Raw genomic sequence first — 14,108 nt, forward strand, 5'->3', positions numbered from 1 at the left:
GGCCCCCCACAGAAATTTATAAGCGCACTAATGACTAATAATAAACAGACATTTTTATAAATAAATTTAAAATCGATGACAGAAGAACTACTCTTTAATACTTTTATTATTGTAATCTGAAATAAAAAAAAGAAAAAAAAGTTGTATTAATAAAGTTGATAGCTTCGATAAGATCGACATTGTGTACGCCCTCCAACTGTCGGAACTCTATTTACCATCCCACAGAAATTTATGAGCGCCCTAACAATTCTGATGGTAAATAGACTTTTTTTTATAAATAAATTAAAAATTCTTCACAGAAGAAATGGTTGCCAACATTGCATCTAAAACTTAAAGCTATTGCGAAGTTATCAAAATTAAAACTGATGAAGTTCATAGCTTTTTAAAAAAAAGTTACAGTTTTAGCCATTTCCTGCTGTTTTATTGGCTGAAATGATTGTCGGGCGTTAAAAATTACCTTATGCTCTTTTTGTTTTTCAAATGATGGGCCTCCCCTCCTATACTCCCCCGCTTAAATATTTCAACACCAATAATGTTTGATGGCTATCACTAAACTTTTTTGATAACTAAAAATGTAAACTGTTTTCATATTATTGTTTAAAAACATTGTTACAATTGTTCTTCTGTCAGCGATTTGTAGAAAAACGTTTTTGGGGTATAAAATTGGATTTAAAAAAGTGCAAAAGATTTATCAGGTTTAAGCTTGGTGGCACGTTAGCTTAATAACTTTTTAGTGTTACTACTTTCACACTTTACTAATGAACGTTTCTTAATTATACAGTAACTGGTTTTATTCATTCAAGGGATGAAGCTGCTTTTCCTCTTTTTGTAGAATAAGAAAGGATATTGCGAGCATGTATGTAAGTTTGGCTTCATTCTACGCTCATCAAAAAAACAAAATATTGCAACCTTACTTACTCGTTACTCTTAATTAGATGCGTCTTTACTCAAATTTATCGCCCCTCCCCCCCCCCCTTCATGGCACTTGCGTTGTATTTAAAGAGCTCTTAGTATTTACCTGTATCCTTCAGGCCTGTAGAGATATTTGATTGGACTCGGTTAAAGTAAGCTTTATTTTATTTTATACTTCTTAGTCACGCATCTAAACCTATTTTTAATCAAAGCATTCAATCAAAGTACTCTATATCAGCATTAAATTCTTTCCGATCTTGTTATAAAACAAATGACTACTATTCAACCTATTTATTGCCATCAACAGACCAGTTTTTTTTAAAGATAAGCATTGATATTCAGTTTATGTAGGGTTTATTTTTGATCAAGATAAGGCGTACAGAGGTTTCTACTGATCAATTACGTGAACTAGGCCAACTTCAGCTTGTCATAATTTTACCAGTTGTTAAACTTTCGTTTTGAACCATTCTTGCACGATGCTTTCCTTTCAGCAGCAGATTGTTTCTCCCTGTTCCTGATCTATATATTTGAGCGCGATTCTCTTCCCATTACATACTTGGAGGGTTTCTCGGAGAAGACACATTTAGTTTACTGAACGTAAACCCAGAAATTACTCCCACTATAGTAGTATTTTAGTTTGAGTTCTCCGATATCATACCAATTATGGCCAATTCGGTAAATCAAGGCTTGTTATTTTCGTAGCGTGTGTACCTGAAACCAACTCTGATACTATTTGTCTACATTGTTAAAAAGACAGCCTTACAACATTAGATCCAAAGATGCCTACCTAAAGTGATTTTCGCTGCCATGCCAATTACCGTGAATACCTTTAGCCATGTGGGTCCTGATGTGTGGTTTCGAGCTTTACGTCGTCAGAGTTTTACCAAGTCTCAGCTTTGCCGCCTGATTCCCTTTCATTTTTTTTTTCATCCCCAATGAAGGCCAAATACAATTTACTGATGAATAACTGGCGATGTTCTGTTGACGTTACTACAAAGGATTGCGATGTTTCCTTCTTGCTTTCGGGATCAGATTTCGGAAGGGGGTTCCTTTTCAGGTCTAACAATGTCAAGTCGTCTGTCTTTTGCTTCATTAAGCCCTTTCCACAAGCAACCTCTAGGTAGTGGAGAGGTTAAGTCTTATTCGTTGTCGCTTATAATAATCTAGTCATTTCGTGTATACTTTTGACACGAAAAGAAATAGCGGAAATTAGAAAAAGTATCCCTTCATATTTGAAGTGCTATGTGGTCTCGTAAACTTTAGGAAGCTAAAGGTGGAATCGCTGCCATAAACAGATCCAGTCTGAATAAACTTGCAATTGTGAAAAACCAAAAAGAAAGAGAAAAGTTTTGTGACAAGTGTCTTATTGGTCGACTTGAATTTGTATAAGATCCTTTTTTTTTTTTTTCCTGCCCCACCCATGGCAACACACTCCTAATTTCTCTCTTTCTCTTAAACAACCGATGTTCTTTTTGAACACTAGAACACGAGTATAGTTTTTTTTTCTATAATATTTGGAACATGATTGGTTTTTAGAATACAATCGCTACAGGAACTTAACGTTCGAATCAATGATAAGTCAGGACACTACACGTCTTTTTTTTTTTAAGTCCTGCGCAGTTGTGAATTTAGAAATACGTGTAACCCAGAAAAAAAAAAAGATTATATAAGATGAGAAATTATCTTTTTCTTTGTTTTTCTTCTTCATTCTTTTATTTATCCATTTCAATAACTCAAGTATAGTAGTTATTGCGGCCTATTGTTACTAGTAAGGGATGACTTCTTCATGGATAAAGAACCTCTATTGGATGAATATGACCCTAAGAACTTTGCTGATACCTAGTGGCATTAATTTGCTTCCTTTGTAGATGATGGTTTAATATCACACAGGAGAACAAATGATTCTGATAGAAGATGGCTGATACTAGTACGAAGACTTTATTTTGGGGACTTCATCCCCATCTTTCTTGTTTCTCTCAACCTTTTTTTTTTTTTTTTTTTTTTTTTTTATAATAATAAAGTAAAGTTTTGTTTCTACTTTCATGTGTGCATCTAAGTATAATTTTCTTGTTGAGAGCTTTCTTGTTGAGAGACTATAGACGGGTATGCCTTGAAGAAAAAGAAAACATCCTGTCCTTTTTTTGTTATGGTCTAAAAAAATATGATATGCTCCTTCCAAAAGGCCTGATAAAGTATTCATCTGCTTCCCTTTAATAACGACATGCTTTGAGAGTACGTGAATCTTATTATTTTATGGGACGAGGTTATAGTGATTATATACTTCATCTGCCAAAGATATCTTGTGAGGTGTTTTCTTCGGTTTTTTTTTTTCGTTTTTTTTTTTTTCTTTTGTTTTTCACTCTACTATCTGGGGGTCGAGAAGCTTCTATATGGATGAATCCGGTGACAGCCAATAGATAACGCTATATAGATTTTTAATCTTTTTTTCATTACTTAATCTATGTAAACAGATGACGACATGTATTTAAAATAGTAATGACCATAAACAAATTCTGTAAACATCAACCGCCACAGACACCAGCAGATTATAATATTCTATTATTAGTCAATATAGTGTATCCATGCTGTTGCCAATACTGATGTTTCTCAGTAACAACGAAAAACCATATATTTCATCCGTGTAGTGTCAAGTATTTACACGATCTCCTGTTTCAGGTTTTAGTTTAAAATCATGCTAATAAATTAACCTTCAATCCGAATTCCGCTCTCTGGGTTTAACAAATAAAAGAAATGCATGACAGCCAGAATACGTTGTACAGGATCAAAAAAGATCCTGAGATCGTGTGCTTTTTTTTTTATTATTAAAATAAAAGTTTGTAAAAAATTCTATGATGTAATTGACCCCCTATTCACTTGAATTAAAGGCGCTATAACCCATATATTTGCATGTCATATATTTAGATATATAATTTTTTTTTTTTTTTTTTTTTTTTTTTTTTTTTGTGGACAAATTTATTATTCTGAAATTTCCACAGCCGTTTGTTTGGAAAAAAGTGCCTGTCATAATTTTCTTTCGCTTTCACTTTCGAAAGACTATTTGGCAATGACCCCGTGGAGGATTATTATAAAATGCATGTTACTCTTATGAAAGCTTTTAAAATATTACTGAGAGGACGTAAAGAAGGACATGAAAGGCTCAAGAATGAATACTTTTCGGAAAAGCCAGTATATTCCGACGCTGTCTTTCGTAGAAGATATTGAATGAAGAAAAGTCTCTTTTTTTTGAGAATCAACAAAACAGTGACGGCTCATGATAGTTACTTTGAGCAAACGTATGATGCCGCCCACGTCCAGGGGGGGGGGGGGTTTTCGCCACTCCAGAAGGTAACATCAGTCATGCGTCAACTGGCTTATGGAGTAGAAGCGGACGCAATTGACGAGAATATTTCCATAGCCAAATCAATCGTCCAAGAATCCTTAAAAAGATTCGCACAAGCTATTGTACTGTGTATAAGGAGGAGTATATGAAAAACTCCAACGCAAGAGGATGTGGATCGTATGTTGGCAATTAACGGAGAGAGAGAGAGGCTTCCTGGGTATGCTTGCATCAATCAATTACATGCATTGGCAATGGAAGAACTGCCCACCTGCTCATCATGGGCATTTTACTGGTAGAAGTGGTTGACCAACCATTATTTTGGAGGCCGTAGCTTCTCAAGACCTTTAAATATGGCATTTTTTTTTTTTTTTTGGTCTTCCCGGTGCCCTCAACGACATTGATGTTTTCTCCCGGTCCCCCATATGTTAAACAAGTAGAATCCTATAACCAAGAAAGCTTATTAATAGCTTCTACTAAGTACAACCAGTACAAATGTTCGACTTAATCAAGTTAAGCCTAAATTTTTGTATCATTTATTTGAGAAGACTGGATTTTTTTAAATTTTGTTTGTTAATCTACAATTGATTGTATAAGTCTAAACCATTAAAATTAGAAATTAAAAAGCAAAAAGAATAATGCCGTTGAGAGTATTGTTAATAGAAAATGTTATTGTCCATCTTTTTGCAGCCTTGAATTTAAAGTGACTACTATCAATTTTTTTAACTGAGCGAGGAACTTCGATCGGTTGCTCGCTCGAATCCAAAAAGTTATTTTGCTATACATATTCCTTCCCAAATTTTAAGTATCGATTTTATAAAGAACCCAGTTGAAACCATGTATTGTGGCTTTAAGGTTGTACAAGATTGACTCCATGTTCTTATAATAAAAGAGCGTTTTTTCAGTCAAGATCGCGTTCCCAAACAGTTACTGTAATTCCTTTGCGGTTTTTCAAAAATGTTTAGCGGAGTTGATCTGTCAAGGGTGTACCGAGGTTTTTTTTTTTTTTTTTTTTTTTTTTTTTGAACCATTCCTTTTTTTTTTTTCGCTGTAAAAAAAAAACCATGAGTAAAGTTAAACTTGTCGACTTTACAAACAAGCTGCCGACAGTTTCAGAATGGTCGAAAGGGTTTAGATATAGAAGTGCTTCACCTAGAATAACACTTGGTAGTCCCTCCATAGCAGGTAGACATATCCTTCTAAAAAAAAAAAGAGAATGATCCCCCAGTGTATTTGACATTTTTGTTTATAACAGCCCATGGCATACAACAAATGAAACTTCCTAAAGTGAATGACATGACCGCAGTCGAAATATACCCTGGTAAGCTATTTGCAATGTTCAGAAAAATTAAAAATAAAAAGACGTTCTTAATGAACACTTTCAAATTTCGATTTTAGGCTTAGGTGTGTGGACAAGAGCTTTAAAGGATATTGGATTTAAGCGAGTCATTTCTTTAGAACCCCAAGTGTTATATAATCATTGGATGGAGGGCATGGCCCAGGAATCCCAAGGTGTCTTGGAAGTTCTGAAGAAAGATGGGTATGATTGGGAAGCTTACAACGAATTAAAGGATCCCAAATATATCGGTAACATGGAAACCAAAGACTGGACTGAAGGTATTTTACCCTGCACACACACACACACACAGATGGACATATATGTATGAGAATGGGGGGGAGGAAAATGAAAATCTTATACAATTTGCCTTCTAGTACACCCCGATATTTTATTTACAGGTACATTGCCTAAAGGCAGTAGAGGAGAACAACTATTAGCTCAGTTTGCTACCTGCATTGTAAATAAAATGGCAATGCATACTCTAGGTCGTATCCAAATGGCCTTTTGGGTGCCAGATACTTTATACCAAAAGTTTGTGGCTCCACCAAGGAATCACATTAGATGTAAAATGAGTGTTATTGCAGAGGCTTCTGCTGATGTTAAATTGATTTGCTCAACAGAACCTGATGATATGTATCCCAGCGTAAGTATATCTATAGTTGCTATTAAATGAAACTGCCCCTATCTGAAATTCTCTCTCTTGCAGTCTTTATATCACCTTATACACATCGTGCCATTTGAAAAAAGTCAAATAACAGGTAAGCATCACCCTTTTGTGTGTGTGTGTGTGTGTTACAAAATGACATAGACTAAATTATATGGTATAGCCCAATGGGATGTTTTTGAGTATGTCCTGAAACATTTGTTTGTTATGCAAAAGAAATCACTTAAACATATGGTCAAGTAAGTGAATACGCATTACCTCCATAGTGCAGTGGGTGTCTAATGACGAATTGTTTGATTATAGAACATTGGGGCCTGGTGCCGACATTATTCTTCCTAGATTATCCTTTGATTCCAACATACTTGTGGGACAAATGACAGCAGCACAATTAAATGAAGTTGCGTTAAAATTCGACGAGTGGCCCTTAAGACCTAGAGTGTTATTTGAAGATTCCTCTGTTTTCACATAAAGAATACAGAAGAAAAAAAAATAAACTTTTTTAATTAATAGATTTATTTACAATGTACAATTTCTCAACGTCTTTTGCTTCCTTTCTTCCCTTTACCCTGTTGGGGTTCAGAAATGGCTAAGGCATGTCCGGTATCTTTAATATGACTGAAGAGCATATTTCTTGTGTCAAACTTTTCTCCACAAACATTACAATCATTCTATGGACGAAATAAGTATGGAGAGCAAGGGGGGGGGGGATGGTTCATCTTCTATTTTTACCTCTGTAAGTTCATTTTCCTCCTTCAACTTTTTCTTTTCCTTTCTTTTCTCTCTTTTAGTTTTGGCACTTTCTTTTTCCACAGGTACAGCCTCTGATTCGACTATTATTGATTCAGTAACAGGTTCTTTACTTGCTGTCTCCTCTGTAACGACGACTGATGGTGATGGTTTACCGCCTTTTCTTCTTCTTCGTGTTCTTTCTTCCTCTAATGCAGCAGCAAGTGCATCCATATCATCTAAATCTTCAGGGACATCATCTTCATCATATCCCCAACGAGGAGCTGCCTTCTTTTTATTCTTCTTCTTGTTTTTTTTATTAGAGGACACTACCTCTTCCAAGTCTAGATCGTCTATTTGGTCAGATACCTGTTCTAATTCTATAGGAATTCCTGGATCTATCTCTTCAGATATATTCTCCATGCCGAAATTTTCTTCATCCGCAAGCATTTCTTGACGAAGTATCTCGACATTTTCTAAATGTCGCTTACTACTTTCATGTGTTGTAAACTGTTTCTCACTTCGGTAGGCTTTGTCACATACAACACAATAAAACTCATCCATCACCTCTTCCTCTTTGTCATCTTCCTCGTCTGTGAATACCTCTTCTTGTTCTACTTTAGCCCATTCAGGTGTTTGGTAATCAGCCGCTTTTGCTTGCAACTCTTGCTTCTCACGTTGCACACGTGCCTTCAGGTCCGCAGCAACACCTTCCTTTCTTTTCTGTTCCTCCACTAAATATGCTTTTACTCTGGGATCACGTTTACGAACATACTCTGCAAGATTCTACCGAAACCGCAAGGGGGGGGGGCAGTATGAGCGATCAACAAGTTTTACCGTATATTTGTTTTGTAGTACTTACTCTGACAGTATCTTGATATTCTTTTCTACCAGTCTCTCTTGCTTTTTTATTTTCCTTCTCCATGGCTCTTCTTACAAGTCTACTAGGAGCATCCGATAACCTCCACTTATCCATCCAGATAAAGGATTTATAGGATGTAAAGTTTGACCAAGCACCATAAAAATCCTTGACATAGGCACCGTAGCCCAAGTAGCCCTCGGCATCTGCATAAGGTGTGCTTGCATTTCCAAATAACGGGTAAGATGTCGCTGAATGTCTTTCATCCTCGTCCTCAGGTGGGTTATTACGATACGCTTCCTCTTCTTCATTTGCGAGCTTTTGAAACAGGTTGCGATAGACATTGTAGAATCCCTGAAAAAAAGATTATTTAACTTTCATTATACCATATATATATATATTTAATGTATTTACCTTTGGTGTGTCTTCATATCCTTTAAATTCGGAGACACTAAAGTATCTCATTAAATCTTCAGCGTTTGTACCAGCACTACTATCTCTTTGGTTTTTACTGTCATCGCCACATAAAATCGAATCACGATGACCGTCATACCTTTTTACAAAAAAAAAATTCAGAATGAGGTAAAAAAATCTTTTATAGCAATAATAAAAACATACCAAGATCTCTCTTGGTCGTCGGACAGAACTTCATATGCTTCTTGAATTAACGAGAAACGTTCTGTGGCTTCTCCAATTCTGTCACCGTTTTTATCTACACCATGTCAATGTTTTTTTGTTTCTGGTTTAAAATAAAGTGTTTCCCCTCCCCTTTTTCTTACCCGGATGCCAGATCAAGGCTTGCTTTCTATACGCTTTTTTGATATCAAGAGCAGTTGCTTGACGTTCAACGCCGAGCAAGTCATAATAACAAATACGCATTCTGGCCTATAACAGTAAAGTATCAAAAAAGAGAAAAAAAGGTTCGGGGCAAAGCTTTTTTTTTTTTTTTGTGTGAAAGAACCCGATTTTATGCAGTCACTGGGAAGAGTGAATTTCCTTTTGCAGAAAAGATCTCACTGCATTTCTTTTTGGGTTTCTCTTGGCTCTCTTCGTCTACACCATTTCCTTTTAATTAATGAAGGCATTAAATTGGCTACTATTACCCCTTCTACCGACACTTGCATTGGCACAGAACTTTCAATATGGAACTCGATTTCCTAAAAATAAATTATATAATCTCGAACCACAGACGATTGGACTGGATGAGATTGATGGAACTATTGCGGCATTTGGTGACTTTAACGGCGATAAGTTGTAAAATATCCTTAAAACGCTTTTTTGGCTTGTTGTAAAAAAAAAAAAAAAACTAAAAGAAATATTTATCATAGCACCGATGTGTTCATATTGAGTGCAGATCAAACCTCTGTGTCTGTCTATCTTTGGAACCACGGTAAAAAAGAAAAAAGAAAAAAAAAAAGAAATAACAACATTGTTAAATATTAAACTCGTTCTTTTAGAGGCCTTTACTTTTAAAGCCCTACCAAGTTCGAAAACTATTCAACCTGGATTTATAATTACTAACGTTGTTCCTGGTGATTACAATTATGATGGAAAGCTAGACTTGTTATTAATGGGGGAACAGAATCCAGAAAAGAACCCTTCCAAGGAAATAAAAATGCAAATATATTTTGGCAACGGCAATGATACTTTTGGTAAATATATACCCCCCTTTTTTTGCATATCTACACTTACTGAAATTATTTGTATCAGAATCGGAGACCATAAAATTACCTTCAGCACAGGATTCTTTACCAATTGTATTAGACATCAATGGTGATATGAAAACAGATATCCTTGGTTACGCAAAAGATACTGATGAACTTTCGATATGGATGAACACCGCTCTGCCCGAATCATCAAATACGTCTTCATTGTTTAATTTGTAAATCTAGAGATTTCCTTCCCATAACGTTTCAAATCACTCACTGTATTATCTTCTAGAACTTCAGCATCTACTCTTTTCGATAAAAAGTCTACAGACAAATGTATTTGGGCTAACCCACACTCAAATGCATTTGTAGATTTAAATGGAGATTGTTTAGCAGGTAAAAAAATAAAATAAAATAAAAACAGATCAGATTTGTTTTTATTATTTGATTTGTGCTAATTAATGCAAGTAGATCTGGTATTTGTTTGTGGTGCAGCTGGAGGAAAACAATCAATTCAAATTTGGATGAATGATAGAAAAGATGGTTTTAAATTGTCCTCCGTGGCGGATTTACCTACTGGAGCAGGTCCCATTAGTTTCTCAGATATCGATGGTGATGGATCTATTGATATGGTATTCCCTGTATGTGCAGGTACCGCTTGTTCAGTTCACGTCGTTTACAACCAACAAATGGGTTTATGCTCCAAGTCAAAAGAAAATATAGTCAATTGCAGAAACGCTCGAGACTTGTGCGTGGCCGATCCAAATTTTTCATTTGATCTCTCTAAGCCTAATTCCAAAGATTATGTGATTTACGACATCAATGCTCATTTAAGTGATAAAGAGTTTATTCGGATCATTGATGGCAATTTTAGAGGAAAATTACCTATTCCGATCCACACGGGAGATTATAACATGGATGGCTACCCTGACTTATTAGTGACGACAAGTGAGCGAGTCATTCTACTCCAATCCATCCTGTGTGATAGTACACTTTGCTCTGCTAATGCTGCACTCGCCGAAAGAAGAACCTTCACTGTTATCACAACAGGCGCCGAGGATTTAACCAGTATCTCTAATCCAAGTCAAGCTGCCTTTTTTGATATTGACGAAGATGTAAGTTATATAAGTCCTGATAGTTTTAGAATTTCTGTATTTAAAAACCCCCCCTCAAAAAAAATTCAGGGTTCTTTAGACATGTTGGTGTTACAACGGAATCTGAAGGAAACAAATGCAGGTCGTACACCTAATTTTGTCATCAACAACTTTTTCAATGACGCCTTCTTTTTGAAAGGGTTAGTATCCAACGGTGTCAGTAATTTAGAGGCGTATGGTGTCAGCTATCCCGGTGCCTCATTAAAATTCACGGTATTGGATACATCTGGCGTGAAGCGATCACACCATATGACGCAATTATCACAATCAGGTTATCTCTCACTTCAGACACCTTACTGTCTGTTTGGTTTAGGTAGAACGAACAACTACGTGGAAGAATTGTTTGCGGGCGTTTCTCGTCATCAAGAAAAGAATTACTTTTTCTACGAAGGTGTCATTCCTAATTCTCAACTCGTATTCCTGCCTTACCAACCGGATCATGTGCAAGATAGTTCTTCTTGGAAAGTCGAATTATACATCAAGCCAGCCGATTACGTGCCTTGGGTTTTAGGTGTACTGGTAGCTGCTTCTGTTATTCTGGCGATTGTTGTTGTTGTTTTGCGAACCATGGAAAAGCGAGAGGATGAAATGGAAAGAAGAAAAGCTCTCCATATTATTAACTTTGATGCCCTGTAGAAATAAACAAACCCAAAAAAAAAATAAGGAAGCTCGGTAAAAAAAAAAAAAATGTGTATATAGAAACATAAAAAAAGACCCCGTCATTCTTCCTGTTTTTTATCAAATCGATTTATTTTCTTGTGTAAAATTAGGCCTTGGTAGGTGTTAAATCTTCCTTTGTTTGAGCAGCAGCAAAGTTCCATTTACGCTACATTATATAAAAAAAAAAAGTGTCAATTATCCAATTTGAAATCCATTTTCTAAAATATATATCTGATTTTACGTCTGTTCCATAAGAGATGACTGTGAGGCCAACGGGAATAACAATACCCCAGAATAAAGATCTTCTGGTGTTTCTTTGATTCCACTTGAAATAGAGATGAGTGTTTTCACGGAGATGTGCCCATCTCTCAATTGCGGGATCGATCTTGAGTCCTTCAGCCATTTTAATGTATTGTAAGTTGTAGAAAAAAAAAAAAAAAGAGAACAATATTTTGGACTTCTCTTTTACAGTTCCCCGCTCTACCACTTTTCTCCACACACCCAAAAAGCAAAATTATCTAGAATGCCCCGCAAGGGTTGAAGAAAAATTACTTACGTCACGATTCATACCTACACACACCCTCCATCTTTGAATTCCCGCGCATGATGGGCAGTCGACTGTTAACGAAGCTAAATCCTAAATGCTGTGAAAAAAAAAAAAAGCAATACAGTAAATAGCCCTGGCATTTGGACCTGAATGCGATCATTTTTTTTTCTTTCTTTTCCCGTTTACACCTTTTTTTTTCTAAACCGCAATTCCTAAACGCAAATCAAGTGTGGTGCTTGGCTTGAATAAATGCGGGAATAAGCCTGGACCACCATATGTTTACAGAAGAGTCTTTTTAGTAAGAAGGACAATAAATTAAATCTCATGTTAAAAAACTATAACTTGTGAGACTGAGCTTAGCAATAATGATATCAAATAAAAGGTCTAACATGAATAATTTAAAATTTTCTACATGGAATTTATCAAGTATAAAAGCATCATCACTATCGTCTACGTAGTCTACTGCCTAGTTAAAAAAAAAATCAGGTGTTTGTCTTTGTCATTAGATTTACCCATAAATCGATCCTTTTAAAATTAATGTACCTGTCTCGGAATCAACTACAAATACCATGGGTAAGAGAATTTTATTATATCTGCACTAATTTTTGATATTATTTCTTTGTAGATACGCATGACTATTCTGAAATTGATGATAACTTTTATATTTGTATGACGTACAAAAGTACTGATCCCATTTTTTAAAAAACATTTGTGCTACAAGATTTCATGAACAAAATAAAAAAAAAAGACATATACGGAGTGCTAAGCACTGTGTTCTTCATTCGTCAAAATTCACTCATGAAAAAAGACACAAGTAGGGCTAGAATTTGGAAAAATACAATCAAAAATACCCTGTCATTATTCGTGACGCTGAAATTTTAGTTAAGTTTAGAAAGTGCCAGTGTTTTACACACTTTTTTAACGGATAATAAAATATTGATGGTACAACTCGATATCGTTTTAGATTGCAATTGTTAATTAAGACATGCATTGATTTTTTTTTTGCAGAATGAAAAGAACGATAAAAAAAAAGCATATAAATATCGCCCTCACTTCATTCGCTGCTAAAATAATATAAAATTTCATCATCCCCTCACATGCCTCCGTGTTCAAAGCTTTTTTTAAAACTTACGCCTTTACTATTCCTCTTCTCTCAATTAGCCCAGGCATTCTGTGTATATAATAAACTAGAAGGTGAGCGTGTCAGTATAAAAGTATCCAACCTACATACAACGGCTCCTACAAAGTAAGAACCAATAATATTCATGTACATACACAAAAAAAACTCTGCATTTCTTTGTTCATGAAATTCATTTTTTTTTTTTTCAATTAGACGAATGTTTACAAAAACAATCGCTCAAGGTGAAAGAGAATGTTGTCCTTATACGAACGAAGACTGTGTTTCTGGCGGACAGCGTGATTCTCCTATCATACTAAGTGTAGGTAAAATGTGTATTTTACGTGATTGCTTATTTATAAAAACTGAATTTGGGAGTCTCAAATTGTTAGGTCTATTTTGCTTTTGATTTGCTTGAGATGTGGGAGGTGAAAAGGCAATACGTCGTTCATTGTGAAGGAGGAGCAGGTATCGTCCTGACAGGTTCTGATTATAATAATATTGAAGCAACATGTTTTAAAGCGAATAGAAATTTTACCCGAGAAAAACTAGAACATTGGACACTTGCATAAAATGAGAAAAGCATGGCATCGGTTCACCTTTTTTTTTTTCTATATTAATACAAATAAATATCCTTCCCAAACAAAACAAAATAATCCAACCTCTCATCAAGGCCTATAAAAAAAAGAAGTAGTAAAAGAATCGCAACCAAAAAAGAGATTCATATGGTAATTGGCTATCTAAGTTTTTGTATAAAATACAGTTACATTTAGACAATCCTGGCCTTAAATCACAAAAAAAAAAAAATGCATGTACTTGTTGCAAACCTGTTCTAGCCTTTTCCCTTCTTTTTGTAGTCTGAAATGCGAAAAACAATTGTTGTTTTCTTTCAGAAAAAAGAGATGACTACCCTTGTCACATTAACTCTGATGTATATGTTGCATGATTCGCCAACATATTATGTCTCTGGAGGTAATTAAGAGATCAATGATGCCTTTACCAGTTCGTCCAAATTTTAAAATTATGCCTGAAAACAGACTAAGAAAATCTATTAAAAGATGCTTGAGAATCGAATAAAAAAAACTTTATAGACTTTTTCCGACTGGTGTCTATTTCTTCCTAAATTCAAAGAGTGTACAAGATG

At 35.2% G+C, this 14,108-nt stretch overlaps 5 protein-coding genes across 5 annotated transcripts; 3 read left to right on the forward strand and 2 right to left on the reverse strand.

Annotated features, from left to right (window-relative positions):
* Positions 1 to 5,283: 5,283 nt before the first annotated feature.
* Positions 5,284 to 6,767, forward strand: EV154DRAFT_529143 (ribosomal RNA adenine dimethylase-domain-containing protein). The gene is made up of 7 exons (XM_051603641.1): positions 5,284 to 5,434; positions 5,505 to 5,570; positions 5,648 to 5,866; positions 5,963 to 6,231; positions 6,295 to 6,346; positions 6,416 to 6,491; positions 6,556 to 6,767. Exons 1-7 carry the CDS (start codon positions 5,314 to 5,316, stop codon positions 6,719 to 6,721), a joined length of 969 nt encoding a protein of 322 aa, XP_051451353.1. The 5' UTR covers positions 5,284 to 5,313; the 3' UTR covers positions 6,722 to 6,767.
* A 148-nt stretch (positions 6,768 to 6,915) lies between these two features.
* EV154DRAFT_431351 (uncharacterized protein) lies at positions 6,916 to 8,716 on the reverse strand (the record flags this gene model as incomplete). Its single annotated transcript, XM_051596603.1, has 5 exons — positions 6,916 to 7,764; positions 7,841 to 8,191; positions 8,252 to 8,390; positions 8,456 to 8,549; positions 8,617 to 8,716. The coding sequence occupies 5 exons, from the start codon at positions 8,714 to 8,716 to the stop codon at positions 6,916 to 6,918; spliced, it is 1,533 nt and encodes a 510-aa protein (XP_051451354.1).
* Positions 8,617 to 11,372, forward strand: EV154DRAFT_529148 (uncharacterized protein). The gene is made up of 7 exons (XM_051603642.1): positions 8,617 to 9,091; positions 9,166 to 9,227; positions 9,295 to 9,489; positions 9,548 to 9,719; positions 9,779 to 9,882; positions 9,958 to 10,601; positions 10,671 to 11,372. The coding sequence occupies exons 1-7, from the start codon at positions 8,913 to 8,915 to the stop codon at positions 11,274 to 11,276; spliced, it is 1,962 nt and encodes a 653-aa protein (XP_051451355.1). The 5' UTR covers positions 8,617 to 8,912; the 3' UTR covers positions 11,277 to 11,372.
* A 2-nt stretch (positions 11,373 to 11,374) lies between these two features.
* Positions 11,375 to 11,797, reverse strand: EV154DRAFT_452884 (uncharacterized protein). Its single transcript, XM_051597277.1, has 2 exons — positions 11,542 to 11,797; positions 11,375 to 11,466 (listed from the first exon to the last, which is right to left on the reverse strand). Exons 1-2 carry the CDS (start codon positions 11,701 to 11,703, stop codon positions 11,407 to 11,409), a joined length of 222 nt encoding a protein of 73 aa, XP_051451356.1. The 5' UTR covers positions 11,704 to 11,797; the 3' UTR covers positions 11,375 to 11,406.
* Positions 11,798 to 12,944: 1,147 nt separating this feature from the next.
* Positions 12,945 to 13,536, forward strand: EV154DRAFT_579710 (uncharacterized protein; the record flags this gene model as incomplete). The annotated part of the gene is made up of 3 exons (XM_051606591.1): positions 12,945 to 13,093; positions 13,181 to 13,286; positions 13,357 to 13,536. 3 exons carry the CDS (start codon positions 12,945 to 12,947, stop codon positions 13,534 to 13,536), a joined length of 435 nt encoding a protein of 144 aa, XP_051451357.1.
* Between the last annotated feature and the right edge of the window lie 572 nt (positions 13,537 to 14,108).

Source organism: Mucor mucedo (assembly GCF_025094135.1).
Source record: "Mucor mucedo strain NRRL 3635 chromosome Unknown EV154scaffold_189, whole genome shotgun sequence".
In the NCBI taxonomy this organism is placed as follows: Eukaryota; Fungi; Mucoromycota; class Mucoromycetes; order Mucorales; family Mucoraceae; genus Mucor; species Mucor mucedo.